This window comes from Nematolebias whitei, chromosome 18 (genome assembly GCF_014905685.2).
Source record: "Nematolebias whitei isolate Nwh7 chromosome 18, NemWhi1, whole genome shotgun sequence".
In the NCBI taxonomy this organism is placed as follows: domain Eukaryota; kingdom Metazoa; phylum Chordata; class Actinopteri; order Cyprinodontiformes; family Rivulidae; genus Nematolebias; species Nematolebias whitei.
The window spans coordinates 38135014-38161523 of NC_056515.1; the positions used below are offsets into that span (position 1 = coordinate 38135014).

General features: G+C 40.3%; 2 protein-coding genes across 3 annotated transcripts in view; one reads left to right on the forward strand and one right to left on the reverse strand.

Moving 5' to 3' along the window:
- The window catches only part of stxbp1a (syntaxin binding protein 1a), a 32706-nt gene extending 17130 nt beyond the window's left edge, over positions 1 to 15576 (forward strand). The window contains exons 6-20 of one of the 2 annotated variants that reach the window (XM_037692176.1): positions 558 to 661; positions 2067 to 2215; positions 2815 to 2899; positions 3899 to 4029; positions 4098 to 4205; positions 4291 to 4351; positions 5535 to 5600; positions 5668 to 5748; positions 5825 to 5963; positions 6090 to 6199; positions 7300 to 7401; positions 7658 to 7743; positions 8635 to 8789; positions 9592 to 9747; positions 13347 to 13423. In XM_037692176.1, the coding sequence (XP_037548104.1) occupies positions 558 to 661; positions 2067 to 2215; positions 2815 to 2899; positions 3899 to 4029; positions 4098 to 4205; positions 4291 to 4351; positions 5535 to 5600; positions 5668 to 5748; positions 5825 to 5963; positions 6090 to 6199; positions 7300 to 7401; positions 7658 to 7743; positions 8635 to 8789; positions 9592 to 9701 (1487 nt within the window). In that variant the 3' untranslated portion in view covers positions 9702 to 9747; positions 13347 to 13423. Of the gene's footprint in view, positions 1 to 557; positions 662 to 2066; positions 2216 to 2814; positions 2900 to 3898; positions 4030 to 4097; positions 4206 to 4290; positions 4352 to 5534; positions 5601 to 5667; positions 5749 to 5824; positions 5964 to 6089; positions 6200 to 7299; positions 7402 to 7657; positions 7744 to 8634; positions 8790 to 9591; positions 9748 to 13346 lie in introns of both variants that reach the window. The other variant, XM_037692177.1, reaches the window with a different exon arrangement.
- Positions 15577 to 18338: 2762 nt separating this feature from the next.
- Positions 18339 to 26510, reverse strand: part of akna (AT-hook transcription factor) — a 17317-nt gene continuing 9145 nt past the window's right edge. Inside the window, exons 16-23 of the mRNA XM_037692072.1 lie at positions 24894 to 25044; positions 21914 to 22051; positions 21552 to 21688; positions 20436 to 20546; positions 20198 to 20296; positions 20019 to 20111; positions 19796 to 19928; positions 18339 to 18594 (exon numbers count right to left, since the gene is read on the reverse strand). Of these exons, the coding sequence (XP_037548000.1) occupies positions 18339 to 18594; positions 19796 to 19928; positions 20019 to 20111; positions 20198 to 20296; positions 20436 to 20546; positions 21552 to 21688; positions 21914 to 22051; positions 24894 to 25044 (1118 nt within the window). The remainder of the gene's footprint in view (positions 18595 to 19795; positions 19929 to 20018; positions 20112 to 20197; positions 20297 to 20435; positions 20547 to 21551; positions 21689 to 21913; positions 22052 to 24893; positions 25045 to 26510) is intronic.

Consider the following 26510-nt stretch of genomic DNA (forward strand, 5'->3'; position numbering starts at 1 on the left):
ATTTTTAAATAATTTAGTTATAATTGTTATTTTTAAATATTTTAGTTATAATTGTTATTTTTCAAATATTTTAGTTATAAATGTTATTTTAATTTTTTTTAGCTATAATTGTTATTTTTAAATATTTTAGTTGCAATTGTTATTTTTAAATAATTTAGTTATAATTGTTATTTTTAAATATTTTAGTTATAATTGTTATTTTTAAATAATTTAGTTATAATTGTTATTTTTAAATATTTTAGTTATAATTGTTATTTTGAAATATTTTAGTTATAAATGTTATTTTAATTTTTTTAGCTATAATTGTTATTTTTAAATATTTTAGTTATAATTGTTATTTTTAAATAATTTAGTTATAATTGTTATTTTTAAATATTTTAGTTAGAATTGTTATTTTTAAATATTTTAGTTATAAATATTATTAATTTTTTTGTTATAATTGTTATTTTTTAAATATTTTAGCTATAATTGTTATTTTTAAATAATTTTCAGAAGAGTTAAGTAGCGTGACAAACAACTGGACGGAGATGGAATCATTAATTTTTCTCTCTGCTCAGCTTGTCCTGATCCGCTCTTCAACGAGCTGGTTAAGAGCCGGGCTTCTAAAGTGATCAAGACTCTGACGGAGATCAACATCGCCTTCTTGCCCTACGAGTCTCAGGTAAACCTGCAGCCACACCTTGAGGTTTTACCATCTCAAGCAGCACGTTAAGTTGATTAATATTCTTATAAAGAGTCGTCCTCAGGCGGAGGAGTTAATCTGAGCGTCTTTTTCTTGATGGTAAGATGAAGCAGGAGATGGATCAATGGATTGAGATCTCATTCTTAGTAATAAGGGCGTTGCTTTGGTCTGCTTGTGGTGAAAAAATAAGTTGAGTTGAAAAGCAAAGCTCTGGAAGTACTGGTCTGTCCATGTTCCAGCTCTAACCTGTGGTCATGAGGTCTGGACCATGATCATAAAAACCAGATCCTGGGAACAAGTGGCTGAAATGAGCTTCCTTTGTAGAGTGGCTGGGCTCACCTTAAAGGTGAGGAGCTCCATCATCCGGGGGGAGCTCGGAGCTGCTGCTCCATCAAACACATCAAGTTGAAGTATTTCACCTGAACAGGACGCCTCTGTTTGGAGTTTCCTGGAAGGATTATATATATCTTCAAACACCTCGGGATACCCCAGGAAGGCCTGTAGAGAGTCACTGGGTTCCTGGACCCGTTGCTTCTGTGACCTGACTATGAACAAGCAGAAGATGGAGATGGAAGATGAGTCGAGTAGTTTCAGGTAATTCTGTAGGTGAAGTAAGGCGTCGTCGGCATACGAGCTGACCTTTTGTTTTGGTATCCCTGTAATGTTGGTACTTGATACGCTGCAAGTGGTTTGTGTCTGTCAGGAGAGGTGAGGTCTTTGTCTTGAAACACAAGAGTGGGTTGTTGATGAAAAAGTCTAACATTCGGACGTTTATCTGCGTTTGCATTTTTAATGTCGCCATATAAACAGATGAAAGAAAAGGGGCTCCTCTTTGTTCGAGGCAGAGAAATGAAGCAGCTACAGATCGACTGCAGGGAGAGAGCGGTGCTGTAAAGGGACACCGACAGGAATAGTAACTGCGAGGTTGTTGTTTTATAAAAGAGAAACAGTCACACGCTCAGGTGGAGTCTGGGCACGAAGCTGCTGGCTCACACTGTTCCAGAAACACTCGCTTCCCTCCCTTCATGTCGCCATTTCTCCATCCCTGCCTCTGCACGTCTTCCTGCAGCGTCAAGCTTTTTATTTCTCCTCCGTCCTCCCCCTCCGCCCATTCTTTCACTCTGCCAGTATCTGAAGATGATGGGCGGCCCACAATGCTTTGCTGCTCTCCTGTCAGCTATGATTAATTCACATTCAGTGGTTTTCTGCTCCGGGCAAAATGCTGCCTCGTGGCCCCGCCCCCTCATTGCTGGCAACCCATGTGGTCATGTGACTTTGGGCAGACGGGCTGGGAGGAGGTGCGGTACAGAAAGACGAGACTTGAAGCTAGGACCACGTGGGGCTTCCATCAGATAACGACACACGTTTGATCTCCTGTGTGCAGGTGTACTCTCTGGACAACCCAGACGCCTTCCACAGTTTCTACAGCCCCCATAAGACCCAGCTGAAGAACCCGGTGATGGAGCGGCTGGCCGAGCAGCTGGCCACGCTCTGCGCCACCCTGAAGGAGTACCCCGCTGTCCGATATCGAGGGTGAGGAGGCGCTGCGAAACCACCACGCCACGACGAACGTGACCCGTGCTGACAAACGAGTCAGACTTCAATCGTTTTCAAATTCTCCATTTTCAAGCTTCAAATTGATCCGATTGATCAACGAGCTGCTTTTGTCTGGGTCCGTCTGATGACGTCGCTTTATTGGGTGACGTCATCAGGAATTCCAGACGCGTTTTTAAAAAGGGGAATCCCCGAGCGTCATAATGACGCCGAACATTACACGAAGGGATTTCCAGCAGAGGAAAAACAAAAAGTGTGACTTTAAAACTTAATCAAAAGAATTGAGCTCGTTAGAAAACGTTGATTTAAAAAGTAGATTAGAACGATGATATTTTAGTCACCAGGTGGTGATTTGATGAACTTGTTTCATGTTTTTTGCGCTGCAGCCTGGAATCACTCAGACTTATTTTACCATCATGGGTCACAGATGTTTGTTAGCTACTAACGAAGAACTCTCCGTTACTGTAAAGTTTTATTCGGTCCTACGATGGTGTTTATTATTTGATCAGGAGAAAACCTGTTTTTATTTAATGTCTAGTCTTTCTTGTCCTGCCTGTCCCCGTGTCTCCGTCTTCAAGGGAGTATAAGGACAACGCCACTCTGGCCCAGCTGGTTCAGGACAAACTCGATGCCTACAAGGCCGACGATCCCACCATGGGAGAGGTCAGCTGAATTGTTTACTTTACTCTCGTTTAAAGCTGTAATTTTAAATTAAAATATGTTTATTTCTCTAAAACCAACCTTTAAAGCATTCTGCATAAAAACAGCATCGTTTCCTCTTCATGACGAAGGTCTTTGTTACATTTAACGTTTACCTTTAGCAGTTTAATTTTTTTTATTACAGTTGAACAGATTAAATTAAAAGTTCAGATCTTCTGAAGTGGGGTTCTGTGGAAGGATTTTTAACAGTTATTATCTTACCTGTTTTAGATAGCGCCTCCATTTGAAGAAATAGATTAATTCTGACTGGATTAATGAGCCAATGGCTCGTCTGAGCTAAAATGGATCGCAAAGATTTTATAGACACTGACGCAAACGTTATTTAATAAACCTTTAAGTCGCCTTCAGCTTCACTTTAGTTGTTCTGGCAGAAATATGGTCATCGCACCGGACACGCTACTGCTAGCTGCGCCATCGATATTTTTATTTGCAAATAATTCAAAATAAATAATTTTATGTGACTAACAAAGCACAGCAAAGTTGATGGAAGCGTAAAGGTTTTAAAACTCATCTTTAGCTCGTCAACTTTGCCATTATTAAACCGGTGAACAGGTAAGATGTTTATTGTTCGTCAACCCTTCCACAGAACACAGTTCAAAAGACCAGAACTTTCACTTTAACCTCAAAACTTCTAATCAGAAGAAGTTTGGAGGGTGTGGAAGATGCCCAGGAGGAACAAGAATGTAAGGATATACAAATTAATTTAATGACAGTTCGTATGTTTCAAAGACACCAAGAAATTATGAGATACATTTAGCGTTCATTAATGAGGAAAAAATAAAGTTTTATAAACTGGATATGAGGAGTTTGTTAGCAGACATGAACGTAACGGACTAAAAAGTTAAAAAAAATGAACATGACTGTTTTTTGTTTCACACGTCGCTCCGGCGTTGATTTAAACACTTCACGTCCGACGCTCAGGCAGTGCTCGTGTTTCTGCAGGGTCCTGATAAGGCTCGCTCACAGCTGATCATCCTGGACCGAGGCTTCGACCCGGTGTCACCCGTCCTACACGAGCTCACCTTCCAGGCCATGGGCTACGACCTGCTGCCCATCGAAAACGACGTCTACAAGTAGGAATAAACGAGCAGCAATTACTCGTCGTTTGAAGTCTGAGTTTGACTGTTCGTGTCCTGGTCAGATACGAGACCAGCGGTATCGGAGACTCTCGTGTGAAGGAGGTTCTGCTGCATGAAGACGATGATCTGTGGGTGAGCCTGAGACACAAACACATCGCCGAGGTGTCCCAGTGAGTATTTCTCTTTATTGTAATAAATTAAAGGATGAATAAAAACATCCTGCCTCGCGTTAGCGCTTCTCCTTTGTGTCTTCAGGGAAGTAACGCGCCAACTGAAGGAGTTTTCCTCCAGTAAGAGGATGAACACCGGAGAGAAGGTATCCACAGAACGACGAGTGCAGATTTGATTTAAACACATTTTTTAGATCATAGAAGTAGGGAACCCTCAGGGCCTTCTATGTCTTCAGAGAAAGCCTATAAATTCAGCACACATAAAATGCTACATTGAATTTTGTATTTAACGCTTATTTCATAAAAAATGTACATTTTGAATAAAGTTTTTCTTTTGTTTTAATTTTCACTTTAACTCCTTTGCAGCTGAGCAAGAAACAATTAAATTCATGAGAATGAATTCCAACGAGATTATTTTAAATTTGTGTCTCTGGGCAGAAACATGATTGGTCAAGATTTTATGGCATTCCTCAGGGCTCTGCACTCGATCATCTGTTCTTTTTACATTTACTTCTTTTGGGTTATATAATCGGTATATGTAACATTGCTGATTTCATTGTTATGCAAATGAAACCCAGCTTTATCCAACTATAGGTCTGGATGAATCAGAAAATTAAAGACTGAGCTCAGTCAGTGTCTATTTAATAACTGACGGGAAAATCAACCAATCACAGTGTTGATGTACTGTGGGCGGGACCAAAACATGGAGCTCTGAGCCTTCGGGAAGGACCTGCGGGTGTTTAATTTATTTATTTTTATCATGTGAAAATTTGGGATGCATTCAGTTTTAACCTGTAAATTAAAAAAAAATCCACACAAAAAATGTAGTTGCCCTAAAAACGGGTTAAATATCCCATTTAGGTTTACATTGATCACTTTTAATGTTAGTCATATTTTAGTTTCATTGCTCAATAAAATTTTTACAGAATCAGTAAGTCTGTGGGTTAATGTCCAATTTAATTCTGAATTCTTGAAATGACTTGTACTTGAACCGAGGAGACTGTGTACCTTTATCAGGTCTTTGTGCCCGTTTTATTCTTCAGAGATGTTTAAAGGTGTTTTATGAATAAATTTAATCATTTTTTTCAATCGTTTTAAAGCTTTGATGTCTTTAAATGACAGATTCACTACAACACTGGACGTTAATTTGGTTGTGTCAAATTTTAAATTAGGAAAGTGTAACTTCAAACTTTTAACTTTGGTGACACTTATCGTTTTCAGTTTAGTAAAACTGCCAGGAATTAAATTTTCATGTTTAATTGTCTCAGATTTGAGCATTGTCCCGTTTGTTGTGGATTATTGTGTAATTGAAGGTTTCCTGTGTTTCAGACCACAATGAGGGATCTGTCCCAGATGTTGAAAAAGATGCCTCAGTACCAGAAGGAGCTCAGCAAGGTGTGTTTTAAATATTCCCGTCTTTTCTCGTGCGAGTATTTTATACTCATCTCCTTGTCTTTTGCAGTACTCTACTCACCTGCAGCTCGCCGAGGACTGCATGAAGCACTACCAGGGGACGGTGGACAAGCTGTGCCGCGTGGAACAGGTGAGAGGGGATCCTGTTCGGGGAAACAAAGAATTAAAACGTTGACGTCGACATTTAAACCTTTTTCCCGTGATAGGATTTGGCGATGGGCACAGACGCTGAAGGAGAGAAGATCAAAGACCCCATGAGGGCCATCGTGCCCATCCTGCTCGACGCAAACGTCACCACGTACGACAAGATCCGCATCATCCTGCTCTACATCTTCCTCAAGAACGGTGAGTGGACGACGCTCAAGCTGGTGTCTGCTGGTAAACCGCTTCCAACCACCGACCAGGAGAGCTGAACACGAGTAAACATGGCGGTCGCTCATTTACATCCGTATGACCCGTGTGTGTTCTCAGGCATTACAGAGGAGAACCTGAACAAACTGATCCAACACGCTCAGATTCCTCCAGAGGACAGTGAGATCATCACCAACATGGCCAACCTGGGCGTCCCCATCGTCACAGATGTAAGATCAACTCATTGTTCCTCAGTGTTTATTATTTAATCCCAGCTGGTTCTTAAGGCAGACCTTTTCTTGTAATAAATAATAATTTGCCGTAATTTCCGCCGTACACGTCGCGCCGCCCTATAAGTCGCATCAGTCCAATTATGTCTAATGAAGTGGAAAACACATAAATAAGTCGCTTCGTCGTACACGTCGCATCTACAGTAATACGCGTCACCGCTGACGACACAAATGTGCGCCGGTGTTGTGCCAAAAATCGAATGGCTGACAAATGGTGGCCGCAGGAGCATGCACAACAGGACTTTAACAAGAATTTAACACTTAAAAACAATTATTTGTTTTCTCAAAATTATAGCAAAGGTGTCTCTCAGTTGAACCTTTACTTAATAAATGCACTTTGATGGTCAGATTAGCTGCATTTCACCGGGGCGGTGCAGCGAAATTAAACCAATTTGACGGTTGCTCCAGGCAAAACGAAGGTGGCAGTCCATGGCAAGCCGATTGTGTCATTAATAGCCACTTTTACCTATTACATGACACAACAGCATGCCATACAACTTGACTGCAATCTAGCTATGGTAGTGTTCAATATATTCAGTCAGAATGAATGAAAACGGTCATATCTCAGTCAAAAATTGTTTATAAATATGGAAACAATCCATAAATACGTTGCTTCTTGTATAAGTCACAGGGCCTGATAATTATGCAACAAACTGTGACTTATAGGGCGACAAATACATTCTGGTTGCTGCAAATGTGGAACAATTTGCATTAATTGCCAACTTCAAAACTGTATTTTTTTTACCTTGAAGAAAGCAAAATGAAACCGGTCTCGGGGAAATGTGAAGTAGTTTCTTTTCACAATAATTTGTTTATACGTTGACGCCAACTGTCTGCAAAGAAAAATATTAAATACAGTCATAACCAGGAGATTTTTTTCTAATATTTTTTTAACAAAGTACCTGTAGTCATAAATGGATCTGTATGAATTTATGAGCAAACTCATAATTTAGTTTTATTAATTGATTAAATTACACACACAAAAATAAAACAATGATTTATTTCTATATTTACTTAAATGTGGTTTTATCCTGCATCAGTCCACCCTGCGCAGAGGGAAGAAGCTGGACAGGAAGGAGCGTGTCAGCGAGCAGACCTACCAGCTGTCCCGTTGGACACCCCTGATCAAGGACATCATGGAGGTTTGTTTGTTGAGCTTTAAAAAGCAGCTCTGCAGCCATAATGGAGATTCAGAGCTTCAAGCAAAACTGAACTGCGGTTACAAAAACAACATGCTAAAGCTGTTTTGATTGATTGATGTGCGCCCACATCAGTCCGAGTCAAACAAGTTTTTCCAGCTTCACATTTATCGGTTATATTTAGCCTTTTATTTATCAAATGGTAAAATCCTTGACACAACACGATGCTCGTTTTCATGTTTGTGTTGTTAACCTGCAGGATGCTATTGAGGATAAGCTGGACACGAAGCACTACCCTTACATCTCCACTCGCTCCTCTGCCTCTTTCAGCACCACTGCAGTCAGGTACTTGCACACAAACACAGTTGCACATTGAGGCCTTGTTCACACGGAAACACAGTTTTTCCAAAACTGTCTTTGGATTTCTTGTGCCTAAAAGTATCTTCATAAATATAATACTGTTTTCAGAAATGCAGTATCTTTTCACCAAAACACCAAAAATAACCCCAAACGTAGGGAACTAGACAAAGACGTGCATGAAGCGTGCACACCGGGCGTGAAACATTTTAAACAGGTTGCGTTTTGGCCATCTGCACGAAAAAACGTAAAGTTGTGTTTCTAGATTTTTTTTTTTCATTCTGAAACCAGTTTTTTTTTTAAATGCCGTATTAGGGCTAGTAAACACTATTTTTGTGTGGATGCAAGGCTGAAACAATAAAAAAAGTTTGTTTATTCGTAAATAAAAATAATACAAAATCAATGCTAATATGGAAAAATATACGAGTTGAAGAAACCAATACTCAAGTAAAGAGATCACTGTGATAAGAGTGTGTTTTAAATCATACGTCTGATAGATTTGAGTTTGCACATGTTAATGTGTATTAAAATTAAATATGGCATTCCTCATGGCTCTGCACTCGGTCATCTTCTGTTCTTTTTACATTTGCTTCTTTTCTTTAAGGTATGTAACATTTTTGATTTAATTGTTATACCGATGACGCCCAGCTTTATCTATCTATAAGTCTAGCTGAAACAGAAAAGAAACTGAAGTTGCAGGTTTGTTTTAAGGACACAAAGACCTGGATAACCAGTCATTTTTAAACAATACCAGTACTTCAGTTCAGATAAAGAGATAGTTTTCTGGCCCTGAAAAACTCCCACAGGAAAGCATTCTTCACATAAAGTGGTGACGGGTTAAAAAAAGCTGCAATAATGTCCTTTTTTTTTCTACGGCAGTGCTCGATATGGACACTGGCACAAAAACAAGACACCTGGAGAGTACCGCACTGGTCCACGAGTCATGGTCTTCATCATCGGCGGTGCATCCTTCAGCGAGATGCGCTGCGCCTACGAAGTCACACAGGCTAATGGGAAGTGGGAGGCTGTCATTGGTGAGTAGCACTTCATTGGTTCTTATAGACTTTAGGCATTTAGGACACAAAGGTTTGACGAGCAATTCGTGAGAATGACTTCAAACCTTAAAGACAGAGGCGGTGTCTTTGACGGGTCACGTTGTAGAGAAAGTGTGAAAACTAATAAAACTCGTGTTGCTACAAGGGGAACTTTAAGAACTCGGTGAAGCAACTCGTGATTCCATGAATTGCTTCAGATCCAACTTCTTGGAGTAAATTGAACTGATTTTCTTTCATTTGTACTTTTACAGATTTTGTAACTTTAGATTTGATCATATATAGCACCGTGAACTAGTTTTTCCTATTTTAACAATGAAAATTATCAAAACAAAGCTACTTAGGATAATAAACAGTCTGTGGAACTCAACAGAAGAAATTATCCAAACATTACACACCTGTAAAATATCAAAACATCTTTTTAAACTACCACATCATAGTTTAAGTTGAAACCTACCTAATGTGTGTATTGTGTTAAATTGAAGTTATCCTTTATGTTTTGTCCCTTTGTACTGTTAAAGCTTTGCCGTTCAGTCTGTGTTTTAAATCTAATGTCTCGTTAACTTTGTTGTGCTCCGCTTCAGCTGTTGTCTTTTAACCATTCGCCTTAAATCATGTCTGTGTTTGTGCAACAAGACGAGTGTGTGCGTTATGTGCAAACTGTCTGGACGAGTGTGTATTTTGTGTGTTTTTGATACGTTTGTTCTTTTGGAAAGAGTCGGGGGGGCGGGGGCGAAGCATGTGCTGTGAGACGAGTGGTGAAGCCGCCTCTGTTCCTCCACAGGTTCCACCCACTTGCTCACCCCAACCAAATTCTTATCGGACCTGCAGCACCCCGACTTCCGAGAGTCCACTAGGGTGTCCTTTGAGGACCCACAACCCTCAGACGAGTGAGACAGAGACAGATGGGGAGGGAGGGAGAAAGAAATCACAGAAAAAAGTAAAGGCAGCCGCACAAAGAAGCCCTTTCTGAACCTATACGGTATAAAGGGCTTCCTCTTGGTTCCCCTCCTCTTCTTCAAACACTCAGTTCTGTTCTATGTAACCTCACCTTCCTCCTCCCTGTGTCCCTCAGGGATGGACACCCCGATCCTTCCTCACTGCATGGACTGCTCCATCAGACTCATCCTTATTGTTTACAAAGAAGAAACACAAAAAAATAAGAGCTAGCAACATGACTTTGTAGAAATATCATTAAACTTGATGAGACTTGTTGGTAAAAAGCTGAAGCATCGCTAGAAATTTGATGGTGATGAGCGGCCATGCCCGAGGAAGATGTGGCGCCATCCCTGCTGCCTCTTCTCGTCATCTCAACTGGGTGGATTAAATCTCACCTTAACGGCCACCCAAAAGTCCTCTGAGACTGTCTCACACTCATTCCAGATTTAATCTACCACCCAACATCGTTATCAGTTTTTACTGTCTGATTATTTTCTAGTTGGAGCCTTTTGCCAAGTCACTCACCGATTTGTTACCCGTTTTCTTCATGACGAGCCGAAGTTAAATTTTTAGAGTTTTTGTTTTTCTTCTTGTGTGTTGAGTCCACAATCACTTGCTCATGAAGATTATATTTATTTTAAAGTGCTTACATGCAGGGCAAACTTTGAGAGAGAGAGAAAAAAGACTAGAAACAATCAAAACTTTTGAGTTATTTTGCTCACAAGTTAACTCTTAACTAGGAAAAGTGAAACATTTTTTAAAGTTTTTTTAACGTCTGAGCGGGACAAACCAGACAACAGATTTAGGTGGCCCACTAAAATGTTCAAACTCTACACTCCCACCAACATGAACTTTAATATCTTCATTTTCCCTAAAAATTATCGTTGAAACGGCAAAGTCTGACTCTGAGGTGAGAAGTTTTTACATGTCGCAAAATAAGAAAAACTACTTTTGGTAGTCCCCTCCTGGTTCCAGTATGAGCTCCATGATTACATAAATGCAATAAATAAAATTGACCATACCATGTTTTCCAAATGTCCAACTCTAGGTGCATTATAAAATGGATTGTATTTAATTTGAGAAAAAATGTTGGAAGGACACCTGAGCTGTGGCTTTTGACTGAAAAACATTTGTCCTACAAAAATAAAACTTTGAAAGATAAACGTTTCACATATAATAATTTTTAAAGTCCATCTTAACTTTTTCAGAAGCTTAAAAAACGGCAAATCATCAATATCATTGCATAAATTGTTAAACAACTTTTTATGAGGGTCCCAGTAAAACCTTTTAATTCATTCTTGACTGTTTTACAGTTTAGTGTTATATGAAGGATGTGCTCAGAATGCACCGGGGGCCTTCCACCCTAATCAGAAATGCTTGCGCTTATTCATTTACTTATTTTACCAAATTCACATATATAGATATTTATATAAAATTTTAGAACGTTTGCAGATTCGGCTCAAATGTCAAGAAACTTCAAGGCACTCTGATTAAAATGCTTTATATAGCACAGTCCTCTAGACAAATACAATAATAATAACTCCAACTACAACCCCCTCCACTGAAGAATCCCTGTAATACACAGTCATGCTGAAACTCTTTAACTAACTGAGCTAACCAGCTGTCGTTAATCTAGCTAACTAAGCTAGTCACCAGCTGTTTCTTTAGACACTTTGTAAACAGGGCGAAGTCCCTGAAGAACAGTTTTGCCAAAAACTTGTTAACTATTCTAGTTAACTAGCTATTAGTTAATCTAGCTAACTAAACTAACTAGTTGCTAGCTAATCTAGCTAAATAGGCTAACTAGAAGCTAGCTAACTAAGCTAGCAACTAGCTGTTTCTTTAGACACTTTGTAACAGGAGTCGCTGAAGAACACGTTTTGCAAAAAACGCATTAACTAGCCTAGCTAACTAGCTGCTAGCTAACTAACTAAGGTACTTAGCTGCTAGATAATTTAGCTAACAAGCTAACATGTTGCTAGTTAATGTAGCTAATTAAGCTAGCCACCAGCTGTTTCTTTAGACATTTTGTAAACGGGGTGAAGTCCCTGAAGAACACACTTTTGCCAAAAACTTAACTATCCTAGTTAACTAGCTACCTAAACTAACTAGTTGCTAGCTAATCTAGCTAACTAAGCTAGCAACTAGCTGTTTCTTTAGACACTTTGTAACAGGAGTCACTGAAGAACAGTTTTGCAAAAAATGCATTAACTAGCCTAGCTAACTAGCTGCTAGCTAACTAAGGTAACTTAGCTGCTAGATAATTTAGCTAACAAGCTAACATGTTGTTAGTTAATCTAGCTAATTGAGCTAGCCACCAGCTGTTTCTTTAGACATTTTGTAAACAGGAGTCCATGAAGAACACAGTTTGGCCAAAAATACATTAATTATCCTAGCTAACTAGCTGTTACTATGCTAGCTAGCTAAGCTAACTAGCAGCTAGATAATCTAGCTAACTAAGCTAGTCACTTGCCTGTCCTTCAGACCATTTTTAAAAAGGAGTTTGTCCCTGAAGAAGGCAGTTATGCCAAAATACACTGGAAATTGTTTTGGGGGAGTGGTGGCGCAGAGGTTAGAGAATGAGGGCCTGTGAGCGGAAGGTTGTCAGTTCGACTCCCCAAACTGACAACATAAAAATGTGGGTGTCTCCACCCTCATTTGCTCCCTTCTGGGCCCTTGAGCAAGGCCCTTAACCCCCAACCTACGCCCACCCCTCGCACCCTAGATGGCAGCCCCCTGCTCCACGCACAGGGCTGTGGTAGCTCGGTGGTCTGTGGTTGCGTCAGGAAGAACATCCGGCATAAAAAAAAAAAAGCAATTACCAAGACTTCGTGAGATTTGGTTCATATGGCGACCCCTGAAGAAGGGAGCAGCCAAAAGAAAAAAACAAACAAAACTGGAAATATTTTCACACTAGTCTAAAGACTATTTCATGAGGAATAATATCATTTTATTCATTTTAATTAAGGCAGTCCTTGGAGTTTAACGATCTAGTTTGTGGTTATCCCATCCAAAGAGCACCTCATTTGGACCCAAACTGAATCCAGGAACTACTCGGTTCCTGCAGGCATAGGGGTGCAGAAGTGTTCCTATCAGAAAGAAAGTACATGTCATGTTTTTCCTGCTCGTGTGTTCTGTGTTGTGGTAGTTGGTCCGGCACGTTAATGCATGCAAGTCCCACCTGTGCAGGTTAACGTCCAGGTTTTGGTCCTACATAAACCACGCTGTTTGACTAAAAAGCCATCCACAAAGACAGAAATCCAGAGTCCAGAATCTACATTTCACCTGGTTTTCATGAGTAAAACGAGCTCTTTGAGCAGCTTTAATGGGTTTTCTACAGTCGTACGTTAAAAAGACAGTAAAACAAACATTTCTCACGTTTAGTGTTTTTCCAAAAAGCTCCTTTAAACATGATTCATTATTAACCCGCTGACTAACCAATCATTTTGTAACTTTGGGCTTCTATTTTTTTTCTTTTAACATTAAAGCTGCCATCATTTACAGTAGGCATCCATGACAAAAACAATATATTTTTTAAATGTTTCCTCACCAATGTGCAGATCTAACACTAACTTGTGTATTTGACGTGTGTGTCTCTAGGCTCGACCCAAATCTTCACTCCCACCAGCCTGCTGGAGCAGCTCAAAGCCATGAACAAACCAGACGAGGAAGTGACGAGCTAAAATCCTTCTCGCACATCCAAACTCATCTTACCTTCACATCTTTCCCAACCCAATCCAATCCATCAGCTGTGTATGCATCTTGCTTGAGGGGGGCAAATTAAAAAAAGAGATCTTAAAAGATAAAAAAAAATATATATGTTATATCAAAGATAAACATGTTGCAAGTATTCTCATGTTTTACAATGGATGCAACTAAATAAACTTGTTTAAAAATATTAAAAGGCCACTTAAAAAGGAAAATACCAAAATGTCATACTGTATATGAATCCTGCTAGAAAGTGCAAAAAGGTAGATGTTTTCTCCTCTTTATTCCTTTGGCGCAAGTTTTATTGTAAAAAGGTAGAAGTGGAGATGTGCACTTTGAGAGGTTCATATTGTAAAATATATCATGCAATATAAAATATGAATACATTTATTTCATCGGAGAGGAGGAGCGCTTACCACCCATTTGAGATGTTTGTATTCAGTAGCATGCTTGGACTGTTCTGTGTTTGTATCAAGTGTGGGTGTTCTGAGCGCGGCGGAGTTAGCATTTAGCTCCTGAGACGCCAACGGTGAATTCTTCACCAACAACTTTGGTTTTAAGTATCAAATAAATAAGAAAAATGCTTTGATTCTTTTTTAAACAACTCAGTTTTCATATTATACACACACAAATAATTTAAATCACTCATTTTCTTTTTAAAATGCCGTTTGCTTACTGACGTTAGCAGAATTAGCTCATTAGCTGCTAGCTAATGAAGCTAGTCAATTTATTAACAATTATGGTTTTAAGTATAAAATAAAAAGTGCTTTGACTCTTTTTTTAAACTCAGATTTCATATTGTACACTCAAATTAAATAATTTTCTTTTAAAAACACTGTTTGCGTACTCACATTAGCAGAAATAGCTAATTAGCTGCTAGCTAATGATGCTAATCAATTATTCACCAACAACTTTGGCTTTAAGTATAACATTTTAAAAAAAGTGCTCTGAAACTTTCTTAAACCACTTGGTTTTTATGTAATATATTCACAAATAATTTAAATCTCTTATTTTATTTTAAAAATGCTGTTTGCTAACTGACATTAGCAAAACTAGCTAGTTAGCTGCTAGCTAACAAAGCCAGTCACTTTCTGTTTCTGACATAAACTGAACATATTAAACACAACGTGGATTTAAAAAAGATTAAATGCTTACAAAAGTTGCTTCCTTTGTATTGAAACTCTGGCACAACAATTTCCTGCGGGATCGATAAAGTTTTATCTTAATCGATATTCTGATAGTTCATTAATTTTACTTAACTGCTGAGACTTAAAACAAGTTGTTGGACAAAGTCTTCACCCAAAAATGCTCGGTTGAGAAAAGTAAATTTTAAAACAAAAAATTTTATTTAAAAAAAGTTACCGGTACATATAAAATAAAATCATCCCTACTTTGATTGCCCCCGTTGTATTTTCCTGCATCAACCTTTCAGAAAAGGAAAACGACGTTTTGTTGTTAACGAGGCTTGCTGATATTCAATTAAAAAAAAGGTCTGGTTGTATTTCAGTATTGTATTCTGTCAGATTAAGGTCTTATTGTTGGTTAGTAATGTTTATCGGGCCATGCACTGAATAGTGTTGTGTATTCGCCATATGTTGCTGTTTTAGTGTCTTACTGTTGAATGGTGACTTTTTAAACACTGTGCAGTAGTGAAACTTTTATTTTAAATGCCAACGTGAAGCCATCGTGTTTGTGATGTTTTAGCTGCAGTCGTTAGTGGTCAACCAAGTAAAATATATTTTCTTTGTTTTCTCCTCTGGTGCAATGTAACCCCGACCCCAGTGGTGAATGGCTTTGCAAGATAAAAACTATACCTAGACCACATTTCTTCCTTCCCTTGCCTTTCTCCTGGCCAAACAAGTTGTTTTTTGCACTATAACGCATTTTCTGTGATGCAAACACTGGAGTTTTCTTTTTATATATAGAATTTGCTGTTGTAAAGAGTTTATTCTGCCAAACCATTTGATTTATATCTATTATTTATCAGAAAAAAACAACATAAATCTGTCCTACAACTGTCTTACATATTGGGATTGTATGTTTGCGAGTGTTGAAGCACAAACAGTACTTCCATGTGTACCTAATATGTCTAAGGCTGTCTAATAAATTAGCTTCCATTATATGAGAGACTCCTTTTTGTCTTGCTTTAAAAATGGGAAAAATAAGTGTTGTTCCAATTTTCTTTATCGAGCTCTACAGGAACAAAGGAAAACATTTATATCTCACAATCAATGACAGTATTCTTCTAATATTACGCGCTGGAAACTACAGTACAAAAACGGTGAAAGTATTGATTCAAACTGAGTCGTCTTCAGAGATAATCCTAAAAACAGAATTTTCTGACAAATTGACTGCGTTTCTCTGGTGGCTGCTGTAGCGTTGGGAAATCCCTTTGTGTAATCTTTGGCGTCACCGTGAAGCTTTGTAAATATTAGGACGGAACTTCCTGTGACATCATTCAAGACAATAAAAGTTTTTGAACACTTAGCGGGGCTAGCTTATTGCCAGCAAAACTGGTCTAGACTGGACTATTGCAGTGGTTTATTATCTGGGTGTCCAAATACTTCTTTAAAAAGTATTGAAGTGATCCAAAATGCTGCTGCCAGAGTCTTAACTGGAGTTACTGGGAGATATATCTCTCCAGTTTTAGCTCCACTGGCTCCCTGTCAAATCCAGAATTTAATTCAAAATCTTACTTCCAACCTACAAAGCTCTCAACAACCTAGCTCCATCTATATTACAGATCTTATTGTTCCGTATTTTCCTAACAGAGCACGTTGCTCTCAGACTGCAGGTTTACTTGCGGTTCCTAGAGTTTCCAAAAGCAGAATGGGAGGAAGATCTTTCAGTTCTCAGGCTCCTCTCTTGTGGAACCAACTTCCAGTTTCTGTCCGTGAGGCTGACACATTGTCCAGTTTAAGACTTTCCTTTTGATAAATCCTATAGTTAGGGTTGGCTTGTTGTACTGCTATAGGCTTAGACTACCAGAGGACACAATGACCTCATGTCCTTAATTATTATTATTATTTTTTAATTGAATAGTTTTCATTTGATATTATTTCTACCTTAACATGATTCTTGACCTGCCATTGTGTATCTGTTCCTACCAAACCCAGCCGGTCGAAGCAGACGGCCACTTGCCCTGGTTCTGCTAAAGGTTTCTTCCTCATGGAGTTTTTTCTTTCCACTGTCGCCTTCATGCTTGCTCAAGATGAGAGTTCTGTGATGGAGTTAAACTCAAAGCTGCTCCTCAGATAATTAATGTTTATTTTTATAGATGAACGTTTCTGTTCAGTCCTGAGCGACTTCCGTTGTGACTTGGCTCTTTATAATTAAACTGAATTGAATCAATGTACAACATTAAAACAAATCAAGTTAATTCCCCACAATAAGATGAACTGTAACGTTAATCTAATGGCCTCCAACGCTGAAGGTTTTGAATCATGAATGTTTTTAGTTTTCTATACGAGTGTTGTTTTTTTTCTGGACTGGGACAGAGAATGCAAGTGAACCTAAATGTTTTTGGTTTAAAATATTCAAGTGGGTAGGAGTTACTCTGTGGAGAAGAACATTTGTTTTGCTTGTCTGAGTCGATGGAGAGTGATGGATCATGGCAAATGGAGGGAGACATTTTATCCACCAACAGGTACAATGGCGGAGCCAGGGGGTGGCCAATGGTAGCCTTGGCCCCCATAGATTAATCCTGGGCCACCCCAATCATTTAAGGAAACTACTTTTTAGCAATATAAAAACTAGAAATCATGGTTTCCTTAAATGACAGAGGTTAGGCCGGTTTATTTTTTCAAAGGCGGTATTGTGGTTCAGTTGGTAGAACTGATGCCTCACAGCGAGGTCGCCAGTTCAAATCCTGGTCCAGGACCTTTCTGGGTGGAGTTTGCATGTTCTCTCCGTGCATGCGTGGGTTTTCTCCAGGTACTCCAGTTTCCTCCCACAGACCAAAAACATACATGTTAGTCTGACTGGTAACACTGAATTGTCCCTAGGTGAGAGAGTGAATGGTTTTGTCTCCGTGTCCCTGTGATGGACTGGAGACCTGTCCAGGGTGTCCCCCGCCTCTTGCATTGTTGTAGCTGGATATGGGCACCAGTGACCCCCGCGCCCCAAAAGGAAGGAAGCAGGTACAGATAATGGATATATGGACTGAATGGTGAGAATAGTGGTGTGTAGTACTTTCTGTGGTACTGGGCCACTGTTTTATATAATCTACTGGAAAAATGGATCCCAACTACTTCTAGCCTGAAGTGATTGTCCGTTACTGAACTCACTCTTCGCTAAACGAGGTTCGAGTGCTGCTTTTCTTTTACTGCTCAGAGAGTGAACATATTATTTTACGTGTATAATTTTAGCTTTACTCTCTCAGAGTTTCTGGTTCAAATACAAACGACTGCAAACGGACAAAGCAGCAAAAACAGGACAGGCGTCAATAAAGCTCCCATTTCAAGACGTTTCTAAAAATATATATTTATAAAACAATACACAGAACAGTCAGTAGTTTGAGAAGACGATCATCTACGTGAAGCTCTAAACATGTTTTATAAATGAAGGCATTTCATATAAAGTCATACTTTAAATTATTTAAACAAACGCAACATCTGTTATTTTCAGACTTCTACAAACACGACCATTACAAAGTGATGTCGAATGAATTCAACTGTAATTAAACATCAATATGACCTACAGCGCTTCATCACTGAAAGGTGAATTATTTCATGGCGGCACATCTTCTGATGTAAATATTATGACTCTGGCTGAAACAAAGTCGTTTGGTTACATCCAGTAAAAAACTAACGTTTTAATTTAAAAACATGAAACTATCCAGAAGGAGGATTCGAGGAATTTATTCATTTGGTCCTGAGCTTGGTTCTAGTAGCTGCAGGACTGAGAGACCCGGTCCTGGTCCTGGTGCTGCAGCCCCGACGCCAGCGAGCGAGCCATGTGTCCCGAGGTGAGCTTCATGCGCCGGGCCGCTCGGACGGCCCTGTTCAGAGAGCCGTCTAAAGAACGGTGTCTGTCCACGGACAGAGGACGCCTCGTCCTCCCCGTCCTCTCCTCGGGACGCCCGGGTCCTGAAGGGACGCCCGTGATGTAAGGAGACGTGTGCAGAGGCGTCGAGCACAATCTGGAGACGACAGAAACAGAACAAGAAGAAAAGTGAGAACATCGATCGTTTACACAAACGTTTGGTGACAAGAGGAAAAATACTGCCTGCACGCTAAAAACTCACTTTCTGATACGATCCGACACAAAACGAAGGTTTAGCATCGCTGCTCGAACCTTAAACAGTGGAGGACGACTGCTGTAACCACTCAGCCACCGCCGCACCATTAGACCTATTGATCAACTCCTTATTGATCAGAAACACTTCCTTACTTATTAATTAGATAGTTATAGACAGTCTGTCAGGATGAAACTGCTTCATTGTAAAAGTCACTGAAGTTGGAGGCAAAGAATCAGTAAATGAAGCTCGTTCTTGGAGACACTGTCCAACGTTACAATCTGGCGTAAATGTTTTAGCGTTTGTAACGTTTTCCATTAAAACAGTCTTTGCTGAAGACAAACGCACTTCCCGATGAATTCCTTTGCTGCGAGTTTCTGTAGAAATGTCACCAAAGCTTCGGGTTCATCGTTTCGTTTTCTTACTGGAGACGCACAGATCAATAACGGCACGCGTTCGTCGCCCTCGTGTGCTTAACGCTTCTTCGTGTGCTACTAGAACAACAACAGTTTAGAAGTGGCGGTGCTGATGGTAGAGCTTCTCTCAATGAGAGGGTTAAAGCATGAACTTAAAACTAAACCCATGAATTCTTGTTGTCCTTTGCACATCTGGACTTTACAAGAAGTTATCGAGCAGCTGTGGTCTGAGGACTTCGTTGAACACTGATCATCAGCTGAACTTTACGGGAAGTGAAAGGTTTTAAACTCACCGCTTTATGGCGTGCAGCCTCCGGTGACTGACTCTTCTTTCTGCACAGCTGCTTTCAAAACATCTGGCTTTATTCTTGGCAGTGGAGAAGTTTACTGAGCTGGCCTGTGTGGGATGTTCTGATCAGCTGCCGGTGAGTCAACCAGCACCTAAAGTTGGTTTATTGTCAGATAATCTGGAGGAACGCGGACCTGTTCTGTCGTTTCTGGGATTAATATTTTATTTCAGTGCAGCAGAGCAGAAACACGTCTTTGCGGGTGAACTCTGCTTTTAGACGTAAATCCTCCCAGACACTAACGAGTGAATAACATCACCCTGACTTCACTGATCTGTCTTCACGGGTCCGTTTGCGGCCGGTGCGAGCTCAGAACCAGCAGTCGGTGCGTTTTGTACTCACAGGAGCTGTGGTGGGTAAACTGGCAGGAAGTGGAGCGCCGGAGGCGAAGCTGCAGCCGTGACAGACCTCCAGATGTGCGGAGGCTCGGCTGGTTGGAGGTTCTGGTGAGAGGACGGGTTCCGTTTGCTGCAGTCTGAACAGGAAACGTTGTAGAACTGGCTTTAATTTCAGACTGAACTCGTAAATGAGACGATCGAGTCTTCTGTAGCTCAGAAGTCCTCACCTGTCTCAGCGTGGTTTTGTCCTCTAAGGCCTCCACAAAGCGAACAGCGACAACAACAGGACTGTTTCGGATCTTTGCTGCCCCTCCGTGGTTCTGTCAGGACAAACGGAGAAAAATGTTTATGAAGGTCAGTCGACAGTGAAAATAAAAAACAAACATAGTTTTAGTTTTAGTCTTACGTTGGGCTCCACCTCTGAGGTTTGATGGACACCGAGGACAAAAAGGAGCCGGACTCGGACCGTCGGGTTCATCTGCTGCTTCAGACGCAGAGTTCTGACCTGACACAGAAACGCACGAGTAGATGACGTCACACGGAGACGGACACGCTGCAGCAGCTGCTGGTCATCAGTTTAACTCGTCTTTTCTTTGACCGGAGAAAAGAGTTCATGCTTTTGACCAAGTGGAGGATGATCTTACAGGTCCGAGTGTTCCTGCTGCGAGCAGGAGGCGAGGAGCAGCTGCGAGGCTCTGCAGATGTTTGGGTACATCTGGAAACGTGAGGCCGAGGGTCCAGCTCGGATCTCGTCACTGAAAACAAAACCACGAGCAGCATGAAGCACCAGGGTCCATTTATTATTATTATACGTGTTGTTCAGCACAAAGTTCTGCTCTTTTTGAATAAAAATCTGTTTAGTCGTGAGCTCGAGTCTGATTCAGCTGAAAAAAATAAAAGTTTGAGTTTATGTAAATATTCATTCAACCTTTATTTAAACAGGTTAGTCTCATTGAGCCTCGGGGACTCTTTTACAAGAGACCTGATTTTAACAAAGAATGACAACAACAACAGACAGTTATAAAAGATGCATACAGATTTAGTTTAGATTAAATTTTAGATTAAATATCAAATCGTACGGATTGATCGCGCCTTGTTCATCTTTTCTCACTGATGATTTTCTAACGTCTCACCTTTCTTCCTTCTCTCAAAGTCTAAAACCAACAATAAAAAAATACTGCATTTAATATTTACCGTAATTTCCAGACTATAAGCCGCAGCTTTTAGACATGCACGGCCTATATATGTACAAAAAATATTATTTTTAAATTAGTGGGTGCACTTATTTTTAAATTAGTGGGTGCACTCGATAGTCCTGAAATTATGGTATTTGTTGTCAGACTGATTTCTCTGTATGACCTTTATGCTGAACACGACGCTGCTTCAGCAAGAAGTTGTGCTCCAGGATCTATTACATTCATGCATTCGTTTTAAAAACACCGTCAGCCGGCTTTCATTTAGATTAATTATTACGTAGGAAAAATAAAGACTCAAAACCATTTTATTTAAATACTTACACCCTCTAGTTTAAATTTAAAATAAATACTATTGCTCTAAATTAGTTTTATTTTAGGTTAGGCAAAGTAAAAACTTGTGGAATCAGAGAGACAAATCAAATTTAGTCTCTCAGATCTGACTGATGAACCAGAAATATTCAAGATCGTTAATATAATTCTGACCAAGTTGTAGAATCGTTACATCTAGACGACGTTCACGTAAACTAACAAACAGTTCTGTTCAGCGTCAGTTGTTAAACTCACGGACGTCACGCCGTTGTTTCTGTGCAGACGTTGATCTCGCTCCTGTCGTCCGTCCAGACGCAGAGTCCGGCTCGTCGTCTTCGGCTGCGCTCGGTTCTCTCCTGCCCAGACGGTCGTCGCTCCAGACTTCCACGAATCTGAGACGTTAAAAAAGATCAACGTCAAACAGAAATCTTCTCGTAAGCAGCAGTGGGCGACATCGAGTGTGTCTGAGTTTCACTTTGTAAAAATAACTTTTTATCATTTTTATGTCAGCAGATAAACTTACGAGTTTACGTGGCTACACATTCGAACAAACGTCCTCAGGTTTTTCTTGTAAGGCGGATAAAAAGTGTGGTTGCAGCGGGAGGACAAACACTCACCTGACGGGAGGAGTGAAGGTGCCGAGACGAGCCGAAGGAGCCGCCGTCTCCGAGCCGAAGTGTTTCTTGTATGTCATATAATGTTTTATTTTCTCCCTCAGTCTCGTCACCTCGACCTGAAGTTCCACAACTGCATCGCTAAAACGAAAAAGTAGCAGGTTTGAAAAAACATACGTCACAAAAAATAACGGTTGATCTTTTAGAGCACGGCAAACGTTTTATCAAACAAGTCTCAATCCAAAGCTGCGAGCGCACACAGTCTTGTTCTACGTTCCCTCAGACCAGAGCTGGGTGACAGGCGGCCATCTTTCCCATTAGCTGTCAACTGTGGAAATAAGTTGTTTGTGAACCAGTGACCAAAGATGAAGATCTTGGATTTGAGGAGTTACTCAAATGTTTATTACAAAATGTACTCGATCCGGCTGATATTAGGAGTCAGACTGAGAACATGTGGTCAACTTCAAACACCAAGTAAAAGAAAAACGTCTTGAAACATCAAACTCACACAGGCGGAGCAGACGGATGATTACCGTCGGTTCAGGAAACTTAACTAGCCGTGGTTTTAGTCAAAGTGGAAACAAACACTACACCGATCAGTGTTGCCAGGTGTACGATAATTATTGTATTTGTACGACAATGTTGCCCTCTGTACGATCAATAATCCCAAAAAAGGCCAAATATACGATAATTTGATCATTCTGTGAATGTGTGGTTGTAATCGGTTGTCATCAGCCTGTTGCAATGTCTGTCGGAGTTTTTTGTGAACCCCGAAGGCGTCTGTGTCCGGAAACAGACGCACGATCAATCGTGCTTTTCTAAATGTGATCTACGAGTGACGTGGTTGTGTTTGCCTCAGAACAACGGCCATGATTGGATGAACAGTCCGCTGCGCCGCCCCATGAGTGAGGAAAAGAAAAGAAGACCAGAAGAAGAAGCAGAGCCGGTCTGGAAGCGGACCCATCACTACTATAGTGCATCTATAGATTTGTTATTCTGGTGTACGATAATTTCACTCAAAATACGATAACTTTATGTCTCTAGTACGATAATCCTACATTTCTCACCTGGCAACACTGACACCGATGTCCCCGTCACCGAGGGGTTTGAACAGTGAATGTTTGTAGTTTTGGAGATGAGTGTTTTTCTGGACTGGAGCTGAACAGAGAATGTTTCTGGTGCAAGATATTCGAGTGGGGAGGAGTTACACCGTGTCTGAGAACTGAGGAAGTGTTTTTGTTTTCCTCGTCATGGATCCTGGTGAGTAGAGACGCATTTTATCCACCGCCAGGTGCAGAGGAGGAACCAGGGGGTGGCTAATGGTGGCCTTGGCCCCTGAAGATTAATCTTCTGCCACCCCAATCATTTGAGGAAACTATACTTTAAAAGAATATAAAAAACTAAATGCATAGTTTCTTTAAATGATAGAGGTGGTCTGTTTAATGTGTACAGTTAATGGTCCCTCATTTATCGCAGGGGATCTGTAGCCTGAAGACCCGCGATAAGCGAAAAACTGCGAAGTAGGAATAGTAGTACAAGTAGTAAGTTGTAGTTTATTTTATATATATATATATATATATATGTATAATATATATTTAGGCGTTTTAAACCCTTCCCACACTCCTGCAATATTCTAAACAATGTTTCTAAACACTCTAAAAGACACAGAATGTCATGATTTCAGCTCCCTGCCTCCTCTGCTCTCAGCCACCTGCAAGCTCTCTTGGCCACGCCCACTTAGCTCGGCACGGTGAACAGCTGATCAGCTGCAGCAGGAAGCTTGTCCTGCAGTGTGGGCTACACAAATGTGCAGCAGGTGCTAAATAATTTAAAATAATTTATTTTAAATAAAAATTCATGCCGATCGTGCGGCTCACCAATCAATCAGCCAGTTGTGTGTCATGTCCACTCTTATTTTGAAAAACCACGACAGAGAGAGGGACTACTGTATCAGTGTTTCCCCTACAAAGAGGCGCCCCTCCCTGTCAACAGAACTGAGCAACTGCCCCCCATCCCGTCGACAACTGCCAGAACTGAAGTAGCGCTAAGCAAGTGGCACGTAATACAGACAGGCTAGCTAAAAAGCTACAGAGGTAGCGCTCCGGTTCTCTCACACTGAGCTGTTTCCTTCACCTACCCCCCACCTCCCCACCCCCCCACTTGAAAACTGTCAGAACAAACAGTGCGACATAGACGGGTCTCCATCTCCAGCCCCTCAACAAAATTCATGGAAGGGATGAGCGCCCTGCCAAGACATGTAACCTAGGGGTAAGACTGTACATGGTGGTGGCCATCTTGGATTGTGACATGGCAACCCAAATGTTTGAAGGAGACTTTTCCTAATCTGATATTCAGCCACACATTAAAGTGGAAGTAGCTCACGTATGTTTCAAGTTACCCAGCTCGCTCCACGACAGGGGACAAAAAGATTTTCACAATTAAACGATACATTCGATGCACCTAATCCAACAAAACAAGCTTTTCAAGCAACTCTGGGAAAAAAGTCAACAACAGCAACTAACAGCATTTCACTGGAAACAGTGATAAAAATAAAACAAGTATATTTGTACTGGTTTCGTCTTAAGTTAATACTGGAGTCCATATTTGTTAATTTAACTCAAATCTTCATGGAGCTGTTAAACGACGGCCACTCGGCAGAGCCCAGGTGTTTGGAGTTGGATTGAAATCGTAGATTTATTTACTGGTCAAAACTCTTAAAGTGAACGTTTTATACTGGTTTGATCGCCCAACCCAACGGTCTGAAAGGAGTCATGCAGCGCCACACCAAGCAGCAGATACCTCTCAGATCATTTTAGTCCAAAGCAGCCGATTCTGAAACAAAATGAACGAAACGTTACGTCAGATTTGAAGCATTTCACACGATAATCACTCGGAGCAGGAGCTCCCACCCAGGAGTCTCCGTGGGTTCAGACTGGTTCTGCTCGCTCACGGATCGCCACGGCAGCTGCAGCCACACGCTCACCTGTGATTTCCACCCCGACTGAAGCTCGGCGCTCTCGGAGAGTCTCCGTGGAGGTAGCTGGCAGCCGGCGAGGAGCCCGAGTGGGAGCTGAGCGGGGAGTTCACAGAACCAGAGAACCGGTCCCTCCGATCCACTTCAGAGCTGGAGGGAGCTGCAGAAACAAGACATGAGCAAAGTGCAGCTCTTATTTTACAAACACTTTAAACTGGCAGGATATGAAAAGTTTTTTTAATCCAGAGAAACTGCATTTCCTGTGAAAATGCAGTGTGAATACTTATTGCTGAAGAACTTGCTGAAAAACAGCTGAAATTAGCTAAAACTTGATGAAATGCAGCTGAAACTGAAGAACAAGCCAAAGTTAGCAGAAGAAAGCAGAAAGAACACACATTTGCTGAATTAGATTTAAATAATCAGACATGAGCACAAAAATGAGGAAATTAGCTAAAAACAAGCTGACATTAGCAACAATATCTGAAAAGGAGCTGAAAAGGAAAAAAGAAGCTTAAACTACCAGAAGGAAGCAGAAACAACTGAACTGAGATTAAAAAAAAAATGGAATTAGGAAAAAGCTCAAACTAGCATCAAAAGAGCTAAATAGTAGCTGAAAGAGCAGAAAAAGCTGAAACTAGCAGAAAGAAGTTAATTAGGCTGAAAGTAGCAGAAATTAACATGAAAAACAAATTTATCTGAAAACAGCTGAAATTAACAAAAAATGCTAAAACAGCAGCTGAAATGGTAAAACAGCAGCTGAAATCAGCAGAAGAAAGCAGAAAGAACACGTTTGACCAGTTCGGCTGAAAGAAGCAGAAATGAGCACAAAAATGGAAACTATCTGAAAAAAAAAAAGCTTAAATTTGCACACAGAAAAAAACAGCTGAAAAGTAGCTAAAAAGCAGAAATAATCTGAAATTACCAGAAGGAAGTGGAAAGAGCACTTTTTTATGGATTAAGCTGAAAATGTTGAAATGAGTGCAAAAAATGTGGAATTACATGAAAAAGCTAAAATTTGCACCAAAACAGCTAAATAGTAGCTGAAATAGCAGAAAATGCTGAAACTTCCATAAATCAGTTGAAAGGAGCATAACAAGCTGAAATTCATTCATTCAACCTTAATTTAGAAGGTTAATCCCGCTGAGCCCCGAGGACTCGTTTACAAGAGACTTGATTTCAACAAACAACAACAACAACAACAACGGACAATCATAAAAGAGGCGTACAGATTTATTTATTACAAATAACATGGCCAAAAAAGTAAAAACAGCTAGATTATAAGGCAAATGTAGAAAACTAAAAACAGGACCATGAAATAAGCAGAAATAATCTGAAAGGATCACAAAACAGCTGGAAAAAAACAGCTGTAAGTAGCTGAAAGAAGGTTTAAATTTGCAGAAGAAGCTGAAGCAGAACAAAATGTGAACGGAGCAGCAAAATGTTCTGAACACATCTAAAGATCTGAAGGAAAATGAGCTCAATTCATTTTCTACGAGGAAAAAATGTCAGAAAAGGCTAAATGTTTCAAAAAGCTAAATGTTTCAAAAAGCTAAATGCTTCAAAAAGCTAAATGTTTCAAAAAGCTAAATGCTTCAAAAAGCTAAATGCTTCAAAAAGCTAAATGCT